The 21,162-nt window shown below is 34.7% G+C and overlaps 1 protein-coding gene across 7 annotated transcripts in view; it reads right to left on the bottom strand.

Moving 5' to 3' along the window:
- Positions 1-8,342: 8,342 nt before the first annotated feature.
- Positions 8,343-21,162, bottom strand: part of PHIP (pleckstrin homology domain interacting protein) — a 130,528-nt gene continuing 117,708 nt past the window's right edge. For 4 of the 7 annotated variants that reach the window (XM_021092177.2, XM_021092205.2, XM_021092207.2 and 1 more), the window contains 5 exons: positions 19,923-20,075; positions 19,162-19,325; positions 18,447-18,706; positions 17,714-17,911; positions 8,343-13,810 (listed from right to left, as the gene is read on the bottom strand). In XM_021092177.2, coding sequence (XP_020947836.1) covers positions 13,173-13,810; positions 17,714-17,911; positions 18,447-18,706; positions 19,162-19,325; positions 19,923-20,075 — 1,413 coding nt within the window. In that variant the 3' untranslated portion in view covers positions 8,343-13,172. Of the gene's footprint in view, positions 13,811-17,713; positions 17,912-18,446; positions 18,707-19,161; positions 19,326-19,922; positions 20,076-21,162 lie in introns of those variants that run through there. The other 3 variants (XM_021092190.2, XM_084964304.1, XR_014807727.1) reach the window with 2 other exon arrangements.

Below are 21,162 nucleotides of genomic sequence, written 5' to 3'. Positions count from 1 at the left end.
TTTCAAAGACAGTCTTGGAAAAGGAATCTAGATTTTCATATTCTACTTCCCCATATTTTATGAATTTGATATCCTGTTTTACATCTTCATGTTTATCGTTTTGCTATTCCTTGTGTTTTACATTACTTTCACAAATAGGTTTTTTCTTTTAGCTCTGTATACTGGCTTAAGTGATTACTATTGTGATTTCCTCCATCCTTTATTTTCTTACTTCTTTTCTATTTAGAGGAGACCTTTCAGTACTTCTTTTAGGATAGGTATTATTGCTGTATTCTTTTAGTTTTTATTTGTTGGAGAAATTATTTATCTTTCTACTTTAAATGATAATCTTGCTGGGTAGAGTATTCTAGGCTGCAAATTTTTCCCTTTTAAAATTTGAATATTCCTTCTGGCCTGTAGTGTTTCTGTAATCAGCCTTATGGGGGTTCCCTTATAATTAACTATTTGTTTTTCTCTTACTCTTTTAGAATCCTCTCTTTATCTTTAAATTTTGCCACTTTTATTATGTCTTGGTGTAGGTCTGTTTGGATTCAACATGTTTGGGGCCTTCTATGCTTCCTGTATCTGGACATCTGTTTCCTTTAAATTTGGAAAGTTTCAAGGCATAATTTCTTCAAATATATTTTTCAATTCTCTTTTTATTTTTCTTCTGGAATTATGTGTAGACTGCTATGCTTTATATTATCCCATAAATCTCTTATATTGCTTTCATTTGGCTTTCTCTCTGCTGTCCTGATTATTTTTCATTATTCTATCTTCCAAGTCACTTATTCATTCCTTTGCATTATTCATTCTGCTCTGCAATACCTTTAGCTCAGCTTTTGTCTCTGCGAATTAATTTTCTAATTTTTCTTATCGTCTCCTTATAGATTCTATTTCCTTTTTAAAGTAATCTGTGTTACTGTTGATATCCATTCTTAATTCCTTCAGTATTTTTATTACATACTTTTTGAACTTTGTGTCTGTTTGGCTGTAGATGTCTGTTTCATTGTTTTCTCCTTCAGGGGAATTCTTCTTTTATTTTAACTAGGAGTGGTTCCTAAGTTTCTTCATTTTGTGTGTGTGTGTGTGTGTGTGTGTGTCAAATATATAAAATATATATATTTGAGTTTAGAGAAAACGCTTACCTACGGTAGACTTAGAGGGCTATTTATATGTAGGAGGGTCCCTGGGTAGCTTATGAGGGCTTATTCTTCTTTTGTGTGTGAGGGCTGCTTTTGGTTTGGATGCTTGCTGTCTCTTTTCTCAGTGTGTGCAGGCTGTTATCACCTTGACAAGGTGTATGAAATTGTATGCCTGCCTTTGATTCCAGGGAGCTGGGTGCAATGCGAGTGCCTTCAGGTGGCACCTGGTTGCTGAGCCCTTCGAGGGAAGTTGGGGCAGCAGACTGCTCCAGTTTGTGGGGCCCTTGGCAGTGGCAATAACCCACGGGGAGCAGCAAGGTCCAGGTATGTGCATTCCCAGGGAGGTGAGGGCAACAGGCATCACTTGGTTGCAGGGCCCTCTGCTGTGGCAATGACCCCTGAGGTGTCTGGGGCCACAGGTGGTGCCTGTTCATTGGACCCACCTTAGGAGTCTAAGATTGCTGCAGTGGTTTGCACCCACTGCTGTAGCCTGTGCAAGAGGTGCCTTGCTGCCTGAGAGCCTGTGTGTGTGCAAAAAAAAAAAAAAATAAAGAAGTTCCTATGGCGACCTCACCCCTGTCTCCTCTCACTCTCCCCAATAATGCAACCTTGCTTCTCTGGTGGGCCCAGGCCTCCTGCACTCCCTTGGCTATGGTACACTTCTCCCTAGCCCAGGATGCACCACTCCCTAGCCACCTCAAGCTGTCTCCACACAAACAACACAAATCTTCTCCCCAGAAATGACTTCTGAAATCTGAGTCTCAGAGTCCAGCTCCCACTTGAGTGTCTGTTTGTGGTGTCCTGCACAGTGATACTGATGGTATGTGTGTGTCTCTCTCTCTGCTTTGCCCTCCTCAGTCTGGCTGCTGGGCTTTTCTGTGGGGCTTTGAGGTTTCCCCTCCTTCTTGGTTGATCTCCCTGTCAGTCAGGTGTCCTCCCAGGGTGTGGATTCCTTCTCTTTCATAGCTCCCTCTCAGGAGAGCTGGTCCTGTCTATGGCCATACCACCTCGAACATGCCTGTCTGAACTCAGAAGCTAAGTAGGGTCAGGTCTGCTTAGTACTTGGATGGGAGGAGTGCCAGTCCTGTTCTGATTCCATTTTTCTCTTCTCTCACTCTCTTTTCCCCTTTTGTTCTACCAATTTATATGGAGGGTTTCTTGCCCTTTTTGGAAGTCTGAAGTCTTCTGCCAGAGTTCAGTTGATGTTCTGTGTGAATCATTCAACATGTAGATTTTTTAAAAATATTTTTGTGGGAGAACTTGTGTGCCACATCCCACTCCTCTGCATCCTGATCCCAACTCAATCTTTGTCTTTTAGTTTCTCCTAATGGAAACATAAGAATATTAATTGTACCTACCTCAAAGTCATGCTAACTCTAAATGAGCTAATATATGTAAAGAATGTATATTGACACAAGAGCTTAATATTAACCATCCATTGTTACCATCAGTATGAATTTGGCACTAGGGAACAGGTAGTTTGCAAAGACAGGGAAAAAATTTACATTTAAGTAAAAAAGAGTCATAAAAGAAATGGTCTGAGTAGTTTGACAAATTAGAATTTTTAATTCTATGGCACATATGAAAATGGGGAGGAGAAGATTATTCCATTTGCTCCAAGTTTTGTACTATTTTTTTGTAGCAGGGTTATTTATTCATTCTTTGTTGTACAGTCAAATAACTAATATCACTCTATTTTATAAAATAATACAGCTACTACGATTATTTAACTAGCATTCAATTGGCTCCCTAATAATAATGATAGAGAAATACATTCCAATATTTCAAGTGGTCTTAATAAGTGAGGGTGATTGGCTAAGATTATAGGTTGCTATGGGGATTAGTAAAACTTAGTGAGTCACCTGAAAAAATAAAACTGGGACTTCAGAGTCTTTCTAACTAGGGCCAAGGTGGCCATATATGTTCATCATTTCTTTGGGATACATATTGCCTACATGTTTTAACAGAGGTGTCCTTATAGCCTGACAATGCCAGAAAGCTTGATGAAATTACTTATTTCACAGGTCTTTGGGTATGGGTGTTTCAGATGAGTATATGAAGTCCTTTGCAAATAACTTTTTAAGATTCTGCTTAAAGATCTCACAATTTAAGATCAATTAATTTACAGGTTAACTTCTAGATTTTGTCCAGTGGAATTAAAAATCATTTCTGTTTAGGAGTTCCCACTGTAGCTCATGTGTCTCTGGAGCACTGGGGTGCAGGTTTGATCCCTGACCCAGCACAGTGGGTTAAGGATCTAGTGTTGCCAAGCTGCAGCATAGGTTGCACCTGTAGTTCAGATCTGATCTTTGCTGGGTAACTCTGCATGCCATGGGCAGCCAAAAAAGGGGGAAAAAATCATTTCCATTCACTGGAAAAGGTAACTACAAAGTTGTGGTATTGCTCTGTAAAACATTAAACAGTTTTGCATCTAACCTAGCAATCTTTTTTTCAAATTTTTCATTCATTCATTCATTCATTTTACCCACAATCTTATTTTCCTGTGAATGGGGCATACTTTCTTACTTTGTATATCTCAATTTTTATTGAATATTCTAGTGTAGTAACTAGAAATTTGATTCTTCCCCCCAGCTTCCATTGTTTTTGGTTCTTGTTGACTTATTGTTTAGTGAGTTTTCCAACCTATATTTGTAAAGACTGTATACTTTTTTTTCCTTTCTTTTTAGGGCCGCACCCATGGCATATGGAAGTTTCCAGGCTAGGGGTCGAATTGGAGTTATAGCTGCTGGCCTATGCCACAGCCACAGCAACACAGGATCCAAAATGTATCTTTGACCTATACCAGGGCTCACGGTAGCGCTGGATCCTTAACCCACTGAGCAAGGCCAGGAAGCAGACTTGCATCTTCATGGATGCTAGTCAGATTCATTAACCACTGAGCTATGATGGGAACTCCTCCAAGACTGTATTCTTTGTCATGCGTGACCACTGAAGACCTTGTTCCATGAGTTTAGGGGTCAGCTAGTGATCTGACCAATTTCCTTAAATAATTAGTGCTCCTACCCCACCAAAAAATATAGCTCTCTGGTCCTCCATATTAACTGTCTGTTCCCTTTTTCCTGGTTTTGGCGGCTGTTTACAGTGCTGCCTTAGCCTTTTCTTCCTGTTGTGAGGAGCCTAAAGATCAGACGGAGGTGAAAGTTTAGCATCTTCTCAGGTCTTTTCTAACCATGCACCCAGTCCTGGCCTTCAAGACCATATAGTACACATGGAAGCTTTTCAAAGCCTTTATTCTCCCATTTATTATCTTCCTTACAAGCTTTCCAGTCAGCCTACTGCTTGCCCCAGCTTTTCTCCTTTTCTTCAGGTAGCTGTGGCTAGTACATTTGCTTTTAGATGCTTTTGACAAAGGCCACTTCAGACCTGAGAAAATTCAGAGGTGGCTGAAACAAAGGCAAGCCCCTGAGCTGATCCCTCTGGGAATAAGCTTACTGTTCTGGGAGTGAGCTGAAGTCCTTTGCATATGACTTTTAAGAGTTTGAGCTGACCCCTCCAGGAGCCACTAGACAGGTCAAAACACACAACTGAGCTAACCCCTCCAGAAGCCTAACAGACAAGCTCAAAACACAACCACAATTATTTTAGAACAAGGCCATGTGGTTCCCCACTCTTGTACCAGGAATACAGGTGGCCACATTCGTGGTCCCAGCTGCCACTGCCAGAAGGAAATTGGGGAACATTATGCAGGTAAGTTAAAGCACCCTCTTACAAATTCCAGATTTTTTTTTTTTTTTTACCTTTTAGGGCTGAACCCACAACATAAGGAAGTTCCCAGGCTAAGGGTCGAATTGGAGCCACAGCTGCCAGCCTATATATACCACAGTCACAGCAATATCAGATCTAAGCCACATCTGTGACCTATACCAGAGCTCATGGCAACGCAGGATCCTTAAACCAGCATCCTCATGGATTCTGCTTGGATTTATTCCCACTGCACCACGAAGGAAACTCCCTACCCTGATGAGATTTTTGTGTCTATGTTTAATTCGGAACTAAAGGTGTAGAGATAAATCTGTGTGATCTCTTTGTAACTAAGAAAAGCCTTTACCCTCCTTTTAAGTATGAAATGATTTCCTACTATTAGAGGGTTTTAATAAACTGAACTATATCATCTCTTAAAGGACTTTAAAGGAACTCTTCTGATTGGTTTATAGATATAAATGTTTTAATAAATCTATTATTTCCCCCAATTTACAGATAATAGGGAAACTAAATATCTAGTACTTTAAGAAACATTAAAAAACAGTCTTTCTGGAATTCCTGTTGTGGCACGGCATAAAAGAATCCGAGTAGGAACTATGAGATTTCGGGTTCGATCCCTGATCTTGCTCAGTGGGTTAAGGATCTGGCCTTGCCATGAGCTGTGTTGTAGGTCATAGACGCGGTTTGGATCTGGCATGCCCGTGGCATAGGTTGGCAGCTGTAGCTCTGATTTGACCCCTAGCCTGGGAACCTCCATATGCCAAAGGTGCAGCCCTAAAAGAAGCAAAAAATAAAAAAATATTGGCTATGTGTCTTTTTAATATAAATATGGAATATAAGAATACATTTTATTTTTTTTTAAATGAGGATTGCGTCTGTTCTGTCAAGAAGTTAATCTAAAGCCTCTAAACTACTTATGTTGGTCTACTGACTAAATAGCATTTACTCTTACATAAAATTTAGAATAGCTGAAAAATATTGAAATCAAATCATAGTTCTGACAAATGTTTTTATAGCAGTAATTGTTTTGTAGTATGTCAGTATGAACATGATTTCCAAGATCTTCAGGTAACTCAAAACTTTGAACTAATATTAAACTGAATTAATGGATAATCACTGGTTACCTATTTGATTTTAAGATTCAATAACGAAATATTGCTAAATATCTCAAATTTAGCTTGAATTTAGCTTTATACTTACTTGAATTGCTAAGTATAATTTTAAGTTTATATACATCTGCTTATATTTTTATACTATGGACTGGCTATCTTTGAGTCATATATTTAATGAACATGTTTATTTTTGTGATTTTAAGACTTAAAAGTTACATGTATTCATGAGCTTTGCTATTCTGTAAAAATGCTTGCAATTTTTAAATTACTTTCAATTATCTCTGAAAAAGGAATTAGTTACTGTGGTTAAGATTTATAATTAATATAGGTAATTGAGACCAAGAACAAATAGTGACAGATAAATAATGGATAATGGAAAGAAGTTTTTCTGGGACAGAGTTTTGTCCTAAAGAGTTTATTTGCTCCAAAATATGCAAAACTTGAGTATATATAAGTAGAAGAGAGAATAAGAACCTGAAAAGAAACCATAAAATGTTAAAAAATGACAAAATTTCCATAGTTTTGATGTGCTTATTTAGAAGAGGGGAAAGGCAGTTTGTGAAAACTCTATTGCTAAGTACTATGTTAATACCAAACTAGAATTTGGTTTTCTCTGTTAAAATAAGACATGTTCTTAAAGAGCATGAAAGAAGACTGAGTTGCTCTTTAACTTCCATATAATACGTTGATTTTCAGTATCTCACAAATGGCTTTGTTTTGACTTTATAATGTCCTTGAATCTTAAAAAAGACCAAAAGTTTTCCACTTGTCAAAGATCTAAGTTTTCTTAAAATAGTTCCGCCTTCTTTATTTAAATAATTTATTTTACTTTTAATTAAATGGGAAACCAAATGTTATTCTCAGGTACCCATGATTACATTTCTTCTGAAAACTTTTTTGATTTTGCTCTCCGAATATTGGTCCCTAACATAAATTTTCAGGGTTTGTTTTACACTATCTTTGAGATTTCCCAGAAGGCCCCTCAAAAAAAACCATACACTTTTGTGCTTTTTATTAGTAGTAACATGTATTTCAACTCAACTCACAATTTATGGTGTGTCACAACAGCAGTTAAAACTCTAAGGGTTCAGAAGATCTTGTACTTAATACAATCAGGTCAGGATCACAGACACAGGTTGAGTGAAAGCTATACATTAAATGGCATATTTTATTTTGGGACCAAACAGAAAAGCTAAGACTGAGTCTTAAGTACAGAAGACAATATACACGTGAGAAATAATCATAAGCTATTTGAATTGAATAGGACATTGTAGATTACCTAATCAAAAAAATTTTTTTTTAATTTACAGGTGAAGAAAGTGAAGCTCCTGAAATGAAATGACTCAATGCCAAGCTCAGCCCAGCTAGTTACACTGTGTTGTCAACACGTCTAATGATTTAGGCAGAAAGGTATTTAACCGAGTTCTTTCCATTTTTTTTTTTTTCCCTAATGAAACCTAAAACAGTAATCAATATATGATAATTATGTTAAATGCTAAAAGGTTATTATAAATATGAGGCATTATACTTGGAAAGAACAGAAATTTCAAGTTTTGGTTTTTAATTTCATTGTTCTTAAATAATGGGGACGCTTAGCCAAGAATATAAAGTTCACGTTATTACACAAGAAATACTAGTAAAAAGTGGCTGCTAAAAGTGAATTTTTCTTGGCTGTTCCTCTTAAGTATAAACTAGGTATTAGTACCGGCATACTTTAGAAAGAGGTACCTGGAAATGTTTATTTGCTTCCCTTAACTTAGAAATTTATTTTATATAAACAAAATTTAAGGAAAAATCATTAACAGCACAAATTCATAAATTCTCATGTGCTTAACTGGAATTGTCATTTATTACAGACATGTATTCTTTATACTAAAATTGATATTCTCAGGATGTCAGTAAAAATGTATGCCAATCTGAACACATTCCTAGAAAAATAGCAATAAGCTTTGTGAACCTCATTTTGTTTAACTGCTTAATAAAGGTTTTCATCACTCATCCATTTAATTTTCCCAGAAATTTCACATTACATTTTTGAGAAAATAAGTATGTGAACTGCTCCTTTGAAACATCTCTTATAAAGTCTAAATATTGAAATGTTACATATATACCCAGTACAGTAATTTCTGTATAACAAATCAGTACAGGTTTAAGTGTACTCTTTGAAAAGTAAATGACTTATTTTTAACCTTTGCTTGTTTTGGATTCTTACCTGGCAATCCTTTAATTAGCTGGTACTATGTAACATTTTGCTAAGTACTGAAGCACAGGAAAAGACCAATGCCCCAGCACTTACATAAGTGTTTCTTTGGTAAAGTGCCTCTTGAAATTATGTAGTGTTTTACGTGTTACAAAAATAAGAAATGAGGCTCTACAAAATAGCTTAGAAAAACAAGTTTTCTATTTATTTAAAAATAAGTTTGTAGTTACTACATTGCAGGGACAGGAATTCTTACACATACATTCTAGTTTGTATAAAAGGATTCAAAGAATTATGCATCAAAACTAACATAGAAAGTGTCCACATAACAGTAAAGAAAGGTCCAACCATTATGTACAAAAAGAAAGGGCACTGCTATTCTGGTGTGAGACTGCCGTTTATAACATGATACTCCAGGTTTCCAGAAGGAAAAAAAACAAAAACTTCAATAAAGCTAAATAATTAATTTGTTTTTAGACTCTGTTACTTATTACATACAACAGATTTGCTTGTGTTTAACATTGTTTTCTGTACAAAATAAGCATTTTAATTTGAAAATGTGTCAGTTTCAACTTTAACCCTCTAGGTCAGTTACTTTTTAAAAATTGAGCTACATTCTACACGTCTAAATATTGTGTTGACAGGATTTAACAGTTTTCTAAAAGATCTTTATTAAGACCCCCATCTGCTTGCAGATTTAATATGGTCCAAAAATGTAACTTCATATCTCGTCTCAATTTGTAGCTTTTCCTTGTGATCCATCAACACACACGATCTTCAAAGCAACGAGCATGTGTGCCTCTGCATCATAGGTGTGTATATGATATATCATCTCAAACCTATTTTCTTAGCTCCTTAAATGTAGAAACTCATAGCCACCCACTATTATGTATTTGGTTTGTGCCATATAAGGTTAATTTCCTGATGATTTTATCTGCATTTTCAAAGTATTGCAACACAGAGCTATCAAAACTAAAAATAATATATATTTATAGCTCATAATAGTTTCTAATTGTTTTACTACAGTGTGTACAAGGTTTATATCTGGAGCGTCAAAAGTGGTACTTACAGTCTTCTGACTCAGTGTGACCTCTTCTTGGGTACTGTACACAGTACACAGTGACTTTCCATCTGGAGTGCTTAGCTAAGTATAGTTAGGAACAAAAATAAGCTTCTTAGTAAATGTCCTATTTAGTTCAAATCACTTGGAATTGGGGAATGAGGGGAAGTGCAAGGAAGGAAGTGAGGAAAAGCTCTATTTTCTGATTTAAATAGGAAAGTAAATTTTACCTAAATTTAACTAAACCTGTAAAAAAAAAAAACTAGATGTGGGGGTAGAACATAAATGTACTTCCTCTATTATGACTTTTAAAGTCATACTTCCTGCATATAAGGAGAACACTTACAGCCCTTCAAATGCTTGAGAATCTTGGTCCTTTCAACCTACTCAAAAATAAATTTCAGGTGAACAAAACATTCAGAATAACAATTTGTTTTCACTAGGTAGATAACAGAAACTCAAAATTGCTTCCAGTTGACCTCTTGAGAGATAGGTATTGTTTGTATGTGTTAAATGGAATGCTAGAGTTAAGTAAATACTATAAACTGGAGAAACTGTATTACAAATCACTTCAAAACATGTAAATAGAAGCTAAAATTGTTATCTGAATGTCTGATTAATCCATTCAGTGCAGATAAGGGACCATTCTGGATGTTAACATACATGCTGCTGAGGATCTTTCTACTGATCAGTGTGTCTTAATGTAATTCATTTCCAAATGATACTGGATTCACCCAAACTTCATGTCTCAGATGTGACCTAAACAAGCTCACAAATAATCTATGTATTCTCATTAAATTTAAGGAGAAAGATCATTTGGTTACAAAGCTATCAAAGAATCCTCAAATTTGTGGTGAAGCTGAGCAATCATACAAACGGTGAAAGCAAGGTCAACAAATCTTTAGTTCATGAATATAAGCACAAAATAGTCCAATGCTGTAAGAGCAGATTGCAAAAAGTTTTTAAAAGGTGTATATATATATATATATAGTATATATATATATATATATATATAGTATATATATATATGTCTATTACCCAGTTATGAGACTGTAATTAGACTGAATGTTTTAACTGCTCATTTGCAACATTTTGTAATATTATAAGATTTGATTGGGACTCAAGAATGTTGGGGTGGAAGGAGAGAATATTGGAGCCAGGTACTTAGAAATACATAAAATGATTTACATTTTTTATGTAAAGTTATATTTCTGAAACTTTCAGTAAAACTTCAATTTTTTTATTGCTCACTAAGACAACTGCCAACATTTCCTTTTTGACCTATAAATAGTACATATGGTGCTACTGTCTCAAAGAAGATATTTTCCAAGTGGTCAAACAGAACAAAACCATGATGAAGACTTAAATTTCTCAATTCAGCTTTTGCAATGCATAGAAGCTAAATTATAAAAATAGAAACTCTAGATATATCTTGTTATTTACTAATACCTTTTAAGTGTTTCAATTACAAAGAATCCGATGCAAGTCGTTTTTGCTTTACTAAGAAACCAGTGTCTAATAATATTCAAATAAGGTCATAAATATACAGTGTCTTTAGCACAGGAGTAATAATACATTTACTTGTTGCCAACAAGATGGTAAATACTCATTTCTTTGCTCAAGAGTTCAAACTAATACACCATACTAAAGGTACATTCCACTCTTAAGACTGTGTACGCTCTTCCTTTTTCTGTACACACCTTAAAACTGTACACGTATTTTTTACAAAAATGGATTTTTTTCTAACACAATGCAGATAACATCAGGAAATTATGTTTCAAATAGATTGCCTTAAAGCAACAAGTTACTTTAATGACTTATAATTTCAAACATACACACTATTATTTTCAATAATGGTGTAACTGAGACTCGTTTTACTATACAACCAAGCCATCCATTTCTGCATTATGAAGAGTTTAACTACTGAATTTTAATTATATAGTTAAATATATTTGTTAGAAAAAAATAAATATACAAAAAACCTGAAAAATTTGAAATTATTTTTCAATTGCAAAATCACAGCAATCCAGGTAAGATCTGGAAAATGGTTTACTTAATTTCACAGGAGGATTTCTGTACAAATTTAGTTACAAAGGATCTAAAAAGCCCAAATGTATCACTTCCCATTCTTCTTCAAGACAATCAAATCACAGCTAACATTGATCCCTACCAGAAATATGTAAAGAAATCATTATGTAATGTATTTGCCAAGCTTCAATTAAAGACTTTATTTTTCTACATCAGGGTCATGCTGATACATATATGTTCCCCATCCTTGCTTTTTAGAAATGTAGTATCTGAAAAGTTTTGGTTACATTTTTGTACCATACTAGTCCTCAGAAAATACTACATTCTTTAAACTTTTAAAAAAATGGACAATAATCTTTAAACAATAGAAATGGTATTTATGTTGGTTTTTAAGGTATAAAATAACTGTACCATAAACAAATAAATAACTGCTTTCCTTTTCCATAGCAGTACATATAGCAATACATTCTCCTAAGTCATATAGTTATCATTTACAATAGACAACTTAATTTTACTAATGATGCAAAAAATAATAGAATACAAGGCACAATCATTAAATGGAGTTTTTCTTTAGGGTGTATATTGACATACCAGCGTGATAAGGATACCGTAAAAAGTGCAGAAAAACACAATGTGCAATGAGACCACTGTATAAAACATGATTGCATAAAAAGTGATTTGGCCTATTTTAACCTTTAATAGTTGAAAATAACCAATCTTCCCCTTAAAATTAAACTATAAAGTATGACATTTTAAAATTATTTTTATTCTACCACTATCTAAAAAATCCTGAAAAAAGAATTTATACCTGGGTAATATAAGTATGTGTTTGTATATATATTTAATTATACCCATTTATTAATATATACACATACACACACAGACACATTTCTTTGTAAGTCATTTTAGCCTATTAGATATGTCTAACGTTTAGAAATGACATGAATCCAGATTAACAAGTAAACATCAAATCGCATACCTTATTCCTGTATTTTCCTTGAATCCTTTAACCACTTAAACATTTTCTCTAAAACATCTCTGTCAAAGGACCCACCAGTGCATTATTTTCTACTATTAGTACCAAAAAAAGATACATCTCAGCATAACTCTTTAATAACTTGCTCTTTAGAATAATATATAGCCTTTCCAATATTGAAAAGTGTATGCTGTCCTGACAGGCAAAAACAGGCTTTCCACTGCACTGATTCTCAGTCTTTGGCACAATAAACAGAGATTGAGTGATTGATATAAGAATCAAGGTCTGAAAAATTAGACAGTCAAATGTTTTCCAATGTGGATATGTTTCCTTTTCATCAGTACATTTTCTCTTAAGTTTGGCAGAAATGGAATACAGCAAAAGCCTCCTCTAGATTCTTTGTAGATGAACATTCTATAATTAAAATTAAACTTTTTGGGGTATCAAATGGTGGGAATTGTCTATCTTTAGAGGAAACACGTTTCTTAATTTACTGCTACTCTGGTAACATCTGTCCTCCAAGGGCATGACTTCTGTATCAACAGAAATGTAGCTGGCTTGGTCAAAAATAATTCATTTTAACATAAAATGCTCTATCACTAGGAATAATATGCTCCTTAAGAGTGTAGCAGAACTGTCTTTTCCAGAAACAAATTGGAAATTCATTATAGAGCCTCAATTTCTTTTGTTTTGAACAGTAAATGAAATGAATGTTGAAATGCATAACCTATCTAAGGGCAATAAATAGCAAACATTTAAAATATATATGTATATATTTATATATATATATTCATTTAAAGAAGTGAAGTGTCTTGTAAGTTTGTTTTTGCAAATCAAATCATAACATTCCCTAATCCATCATAGCAGCAAGGAAGCAGAAGCCTTAGTTCTACATACTCCTTAACTGTACCTGCTTTATAGATTTTGAAGTAAAATATTTTGGTGCACGTTACCAACCAATTAAATTAGCTTTTGCTTTTTCAGTCAACTTTCGGACTCGTCCTCTACTAGAAGTTCCAAAAGTCAAAGAAGTGTCTTCAAACAACAGCTGCCTTTGCTCCTCTTCAGAGTCATCCTCATTATAGAAGGCTGTCCTTCGACCTTGGTTTCTAGTTCTCATGTGAGGTTCAGAGCCTTTCAGCTCCTCAAACTCTTCTTCCTCATCCAGGGGATCATCAGTCTTTTTACGGTTACTTCTCCTTAGCATTTTAACACTTGTAGGAACTATGAGATCTGAGTCTAGTTTCTGGGTCTTCATCTTCCTTTTGGGTTTTCTGCCTCCACGACTCTTTTTCTGTAACAAATCCTCCTTTACAATATTAGTTTCAGAAAGAAAACTGCAGGTTGAAGAAGGAACTACTTCATCTCTGATGGGATGCATACTATTTTGCTCCGAATTTTCGGGCTTTGCATACTGTAGTTTTTTGGGCTTTCTACCCCTCTTCTTGTGTATTACTTCACCACTGCTGCTATTAACTTCCACCTTAGGTTTCCTTCCGGGTCCCCTCTTCACAAGTTTAGAAGGCTGCCCTCCATGGCCATTTACTTGAATGCTTCCGGTTACAAGAGCATTGTTTTTACAATCTGCTGAAAGGGATCAACATTGGAAATAATCAGCATAAAATCCATGGCCTTTAAACTTAGTCATCTGAATAAATAAGCATACCATTCCCCTCTACTTTCCTCTAATCACTTTTTCTACTAGGGATGGAGGAAAAAGGGACTATCAAGACTGGAATTATTCTTTTTTGATCCTCTTTTAGATGTGATGTCATAACCTTTCTGAAATCAGAGAATAATTTATAGTCTAAATATCTCCTTAGGTTTCTCAGAAGTAAAAAGGATCTCCTAATAATTCCTATGCAAGAGGTTTAAGAGTATACCTACTGGAATAATTTATATCATATGTTCTCCATAAATACTCATGGCTTTGACATTCTTCATCTAGCTTTTCTATAAGAACAGAAGAAACATATTAGTCTTGGTCACAGATTATGTTCTCAGAATTTTTAAGAGGGTTGAAAAAAACAACTAAATGGTAGTTTTCTTCACAGGCTCTTTTTAGAACAGTCCTGTATCCTTATTAATTGAATGGCAAATGACTGACTTGCCATTGTAATCATAAACAATATTGAGTGCACGTATCAACCAAATCCATTATGCATGCCACTAGCTATTGTCAGAGTTAAAAATCCCATTATAAGAGTTTCCAAAATAAAGGCCATATGCTTAATTAAAAAAAAAAAATTCTGGAGATCAAATTCTAAATCTGTAGGATTTGGACATCATGATGAACTGCCTTTCTATGGCCAAAAAGAAAGGGGCTGCTATTACCTTTTCAGATGCACTACCACTAACTTTTTTCCCTTCCAAAATTCTGAGGTTTTGTTGTTTGGTTGTGGTGGGTGATCTGCAATACTATATATATATATATATTTTGTCTTTCCTAAGGCCGCACCTGCGGCATATGGAGATTCCCAGGCTAGGGGTCTAATTGGAGCTGTAGGCGCCAGCGTACGCCAGAGCCACAGCAACACAGGATCCGAGCTGTGTCTGCGACCCACACCACAGCTCACAGCAACGCTGGATCCTTAACCCACTGGGTGAGGCCAGGGATCGAACCTTATGGTTCCTAGTCAGATTCATTAACCACTGCACCACCAAGGGAACTCCTGCAATACAATATTTTAAAGGAAATCCAGAAAGAGATGGAAACTGCTGTTAAAGAGACTGCTTCTTCATAATGTTACATTTTGTCATGAGTTTTGAGTTGTACAGTACTTTGTAAATTTCAAGAAACAGCTGTCAAGAGACTCACAGGAGGGCAGAGCCAACAGCAGAGAAGAGGACAAAACCCTCGTTTCCTGACCCCACTATACAATGATTTTCTTTAAATTAGTGATTTTACATAACATGAGGGGAGAGGTACAGGGGAAAATGTGTGCATGCAGAAAGCAGTACTTTCTAAAACAACTTATCCGTAACTTGCCTTAGGAGTCTGTTAGATTCTACCTTTTAATTTGTTTTACATGAAGACTACTGGCAAAGTTACACATATATGGGAGGCAAACCCTGCAAAGATTCTATAGACTGGCTTCAAGGACCCCATGAACTCCTTGAAATGGTCCAGATTTTGTGTGGATATGCCTACATGCATTTTTTTGGGAAAGGACTATAGGTTTTGTCAACTTTGCAAAGTAATATATAACCTAAAAGGGTTAAGAACTAATGAAGCTTTTTTAAAAATCATTCATCTGGACCTAAACTATCCAATGAGGTAAACTACCAACCATATGGCTACTGAGTAGCTCATTATCTAACTATGCAATCAATGAACTGAATTTTTAATTAAATTTAAATCTGAATACTGAAACAGTGTAGACTGTGAAATATTGATTACATGTTAAAATTACATGTTAATATTTTTGATACAATAGAATAGAGTATATTATTAAATTAATAATTTCACCTACTTGCTGTTACTACTACATGTAACAACTAGAAAATTTTAAATTATGTATGTAGCCTGTATTATATCTGAATTGCACATCACTGCTCTTGTTTCTAAGTCAATTCAGGTACCAAAATTTATGTGATATATCATTATGGATTAGTTATAGAATAGCTTATATTTCTATATTGTACTAATATTCCTATGTATTTGTAATACTCAAAAATTATAAATCAAATTGGCCAACCTCCCCTATTATAATGCTAGAACCAATTCTCTATATACATTTGATTTCTCTGGGATTCAGGACAGACAGAGGCAAGATCAACACACTATTCAAAACTGAATTCAGTTCAGAAAGGAATCAAATGTAAAAACATAAAAGACATACAAAGTCATTTGTTTATTCACTTACTGTCCACAATATACTAAGTATGGGCAAACAAAAAATGAGTAAATACAAGAGAGAAAGTTCAGATTCTACTGGAGATAGAATTATTCTTGTTTGCATTGTATATCAAAATTATAACAGCCATGGAATTCTCTGGTGGCACAGCAAGTTAAGGCTCTGGCACAGGTTCTACCCATGGCCTGGGAACTTCTGTGAGCCACAGGTATGGCAAAAAAACCCAAAAAACAAACAAACAAAAAAACTGCCTACAAAAAGCAATGAACAGGGTGTTCTGGAGAATATCAAGAGGTGTTTGGTTATGTCTAAAAAACCCAGGAGAAGGTTTCCTAAAGAAGATTTCAAAGTGAGATTTGAAAGGTAGCAGGAAACCATTAAACTGGTAGAAAAAAAGAAATTCCAAAGATAGAAGAAAAGACAACAATATTTAGGAACTTCAAGGAGGTTCAGAATGGCTGGGACATAAAAAGGAGATAGGAAAGTAAGCAGAGCTGGAATGTTAGGTAATAGCCAAACAATGAAGAGTCTTGTGTAATAGACAAAAACATTACAATCTGACGCCATGCATGATCTGAAGGTAGGGAAAGATCTTAATTATCTGTGTGCATATCATCAGGAAAGTCATTTTGGCTGCACTATGGAAGACTGCCCGAGGAAGGAAGAGTTGAGAACTGAGAGAGGGAGACCAGTTAGAAAACTCAAACAGTCTCACTTGGAAGTGAGAATGGAGAGGAGGAATTGAAGTTTAGAGATGCCTTAAGGAGGCAGACATCATTATACAACTACAGAAGGGATAAATTCATTTGAGTAATAAAATAATAATAATAAAAATTAAAAAAAAAAAAAGAAACAAGTAGACTTGGATGCTAAAGAGAAGGCCAGGATGTTAAATTTTAAGCTTACATAGGTGGGTATATCCCAATATCGTTAATCAAAATGAGGTTGTTTCAGTAGAAAAAATTAAATTCTGAGAGGTTTCTGGGGGGAATATTGGAAAGGAAATGGTCTAGACACACTTTGGAAGTCATGACATAAAATGCTTATTCTTGAGCTGTCTGCTGCCAATAAGCCATAATTGTTTTAACATATTATAGGGTGAACTTTAGTTACTTTCTCCATCTTTTAAACATAAAGCCTTTACCATGAAAATCTGCAGACAGAAGAACTTGGAATCATAACTTAAGGGGTCAAAAGTTGTATACTAGAATAGACATCTGGCTATAGACAATCCTGATGAATTATTATTTAAAGGTCAGTGTGTTAAACTTTGTGATATAAAAACAATTTAAAATTTTTTCTAAAAAAGTGCTACATTGGGTTTAACTAAATTGAACTTATTTATTAAACTTCCTAAATATACTTTTTAAAAAGGTTTTGTCATAATGAAGTTTAAAATGATTTAATTTATATCACTAAAAGTCTTTGATTTTAGAATATATTTTTATTCCTATATAGCATGTTTTTCTTGGCTTTTAAAATAATATAGTTTGCTTTTGGAACAAAGCTGTAAATCAAATGATGTCTCACTAAATTTATCAACTAATACAGTATGTGTGACTTTTAAAGGAGCAACCTAAAAGTGGCTATCAATTCTCCTCCAATACAAGTATCATTTTAAGATTTGCTGTACCTTGCTCAACGACGGCTGATGACTTGGAGAGGGTGGGTGTCTTTGAGAGCACAGGTGATTTCATTTTACGTTTGGCTGGCTTTTCCTTTTCCATGTTTTCTTTTGCAGAATTGTTCCTAGTGCCATGACTAAAATTGGATTGACCAGGACTTGAAAGAGTATTCAAGGTTTTGGAAAGTTTCACAGAATTCTCTAGAACTAAAACACACACACACACACACACACAAAATTAAAGCTTAAAGTTAAATTACTTCACCTTAAAACAAGCAAGTAGGTTAAGATTACTTCTAATGTGAACTGCCTGCACTGGCCAATAGGACAAAACTGGGGTTTGCTATCAACTTCCAAAAAGGAAGACATACACAAAAAAGAAACTCTTAACAGTTTCAGACCTTTCAGAAGCGGTCTGGTCACTATAAGATCATAAAGGCAAATCTTGGCAAACTGCTAGTAAGTCTGGGTACCAGGATTTAAATTCCAGCAGTCTGGATCACAGCTGCCCTTTTAGCTTTATTTTTAATAATGGTATTATTCTATAATGACATTCCTAAACCTCAATTTTTCTTTTCCTTATCAAAACCAAACAAAAGCCAAAACAATAAAGAAAAGCAAAAACCAATGGTGTCTGCTGAAATTGACTAAAATCTAGTATATTTTATTTGGCAAAGTAAACCCTTAAATTAAAAAAGTCATTATTATGTACTTCAGTTTAGGAAATACAGCTGACGCTTACTTGTTTTCCCTGGTATTGCAGATGTATTAGCTTTCGAAATAAAAGTCTTTGCTGCTGAGGAAGTAGATGGTTGCTCAGGGTTAACTGGATCCATGACCACTCGATTGCTTCTGGTTCGAACTACAGAACTGGATTCTGTTTTACCATTTATCTGAGCAGCATTGTGCCTTGGTGGTATCGATCGAGTAGGTGCAGAGAACAGAGAGGTAGTGACATCTGACTTTAGCTGGGGTTTTAAAATCCTTTTTTTCCTTTCAGGGCTGTAAATAAAATAGTATCATTAGTCATTCTTATAGCCTCTGTGGAAGAATAAAATAGCTTTATAAACTGTTGTTGATTCAATATTTGTACTATTATGAAATATGTTAAAATATGAGATTTGTAGTGGATTTCATATGGTTGTGAGCCTTTGAAAAGTGAATATTTAGTGAAGGATCGCTGTAAATGCTATAGTTATATGACAGAAAGCATGATGCCATCACTATCCTAAAAATGCTGTTTTACTGTACAGATTTAGCAGTTTGAATTTAAGCACTTACACTAGTATAGCTTTAGTTAAAAGATTAAAAATCCTCCACATCATAGGAACTTGCATGTCAAATATATCATTCTGTAATATAGGGAATAGTAAAGGAAGTATTAAAAAACCACCAAGTTCTATCATTTAGATGACAAAGTTATAGTCAGCTGATGGTATTTAAAAGAAATCAATTACCTTGATGCAGCACTACTGGAAACAGAGCTGCTTCTGTTTCTTCTCTTCCTCCTTTTGGTTATTGTATTTCTTTTATGAAAACGAAGGGCAGATTTATAATCTGATAAAACAGAACTAATGTGTTCTTCAAAGAAAGCAGATAGACGTAAACTCATGCTGTAAATCTGTGAAAAGAAAAAAACACTGTTCAAACATTCTTCAAAGGAAATGCCTGTTCAGTAAATATTAACATATAATTTAAGAATTTTTCTAGCAGAAAGTTTTTAGAATTTAAAACACTGCTTTTCCCCAGTCTCTTTCAATGAAGGCTAAAACTGAAGCATTATTACAATTAAATTATTTTTGTACTTCTTGCCCAGCCAAAGAAAGGTAAATGATATTTATAGTTTTAATCATTTTTATGAATCATATGAGTAATTATATGGAAAAAAAATGCTACCTTCCACTAATGCAGAAAATAGCTGAAAAAGTTGAAGCACACATACCTCTAATACATGCCACAACAATATGTACGTGACCTATGCAAATAAACTACTTCAAGAAAAGGAACCATTCCTAAATATAAGTGACACGAGAGTTTTTTCACAGAAGGGAATCAAGTAGAAAGACGTGAATTCTTTTTTCTACTAGAATACCAATAAGAACCTAATAAATAGTCAATTTTGCTCTAACTTAACCCAAAAGCAGTAATTAGTTACTCAACATACTTTTCTACTAATTTCATTTCATTTAAACATAAAGAAAGTAATTTAATTATATACCCTTGATCTTTTGCTTGGTGTATATGCTTTGGAATTACTAAAAATAAGCCTGACATCTTTACATAACTCCATGGGTGACTCATAATTCCCAGCCTCTAACGTCTCTCTAACGGTAGCAAAATCCATTGGCGTGTCGATGATGTCTCTGTAATCCTAAGAGAGGGAAAACAGGTCATATTATTATTTTCATTACTACCACAAAGCATTACTTCTCCTAACAGGGATTCACATTCAACTTCTGTGATGACTGCAAGTCCTAAAACTATTAAATAACCATTCCTTGTTTCCGTCATCAAGGTTCCCTTTTTTCCCCCCTAGTAATTTTTTTTTCATATCCTCTACCTTTTACTACAATAATATAGGATTTTTCTCATTCAAGAACCTGTAAGTTCTGCTTTTTTCTTTCAGAAAGAGGTAAAGGGTAAAGTTGTGCTGGAAAAAGGTGATTAAAAGAATACTGAAAAAACTCAGCTCTACAACTTTGATGTAAAAAACCCCCAATTTTTACTACCCATAAATTCTAAAGGCTGCTGATTCACTGAAACACAATTTAATTTCAAAATTAGGAGTTAAAAACAATGAAAATCTGCTTGCATCCCATTTATGTGAAGGCTTGAGTTCTAACCTCAATTTTAGTACTACAGTGACTACAACTGGGAACTTTTCAGTAATTGATGAATGTATCTGTCACAAGCCTACACATGTCATTTCATTCCATAGAGGAGAGGTGCAATCAAAGTCTCTACCTAGTCAACTGTATATAAAATAAAGCAACACTAGAAGCAATAAAAACAAATGAAATGAGAAAAAAGCAATAGAATAGAACGGAATAGTATAAAATTATCTGAATACGTTTTTTTTTTTTTTTTTTTGCTTTTTAGGGCCGAATCTGCAGTATACATGGAAGTTCCCAGGCTAGGAGTAGAACTTGAGCTGCTGCTGCCAGCCTACACCACAGCCATAGAAATGCCAGACCCGAGCTACATCTGTGACCTACACCACAGCTCCTGACAATGCTGGATCCTTAACTCACTGAGCAAGGCCAGGGATCAAACTCGTATCCTCACAGATACTAGTCAGGGTCGTTTCTGCTGAGCCACAATGGGAAATCCCAAATAATATATCTTTAATAGGAAACAAGTAACCCTATACCTTTTCCATAGCCCCAGAACATGTAACTGTATTTTTCTACCCAAATATAATAATTTGACTTTGTACCATCGAGTTTAAATTATCATAA

Source organism: Sus scrofa, chromosome 1, assembly GCF_054392235.1.
Source record: "Sus scrofa isolate SSC_HxYL_T2T_F1_AM1 chromosome 1, Sscrofa_HxYL_maternal_Yorkshire_Landrace_v2.0, whole genome shotgun sequence".
NCBI lineage: Eukaryota > Metazoa > Chordata > Mammalia > Artiodactyla > Suidae > Sus > Sus scrofa.
The sequence above is the reverse complement of the archived record's forward strand: the minus strand, read 5'-3'. Positions and strand labels throughout refer to the sequence as shown.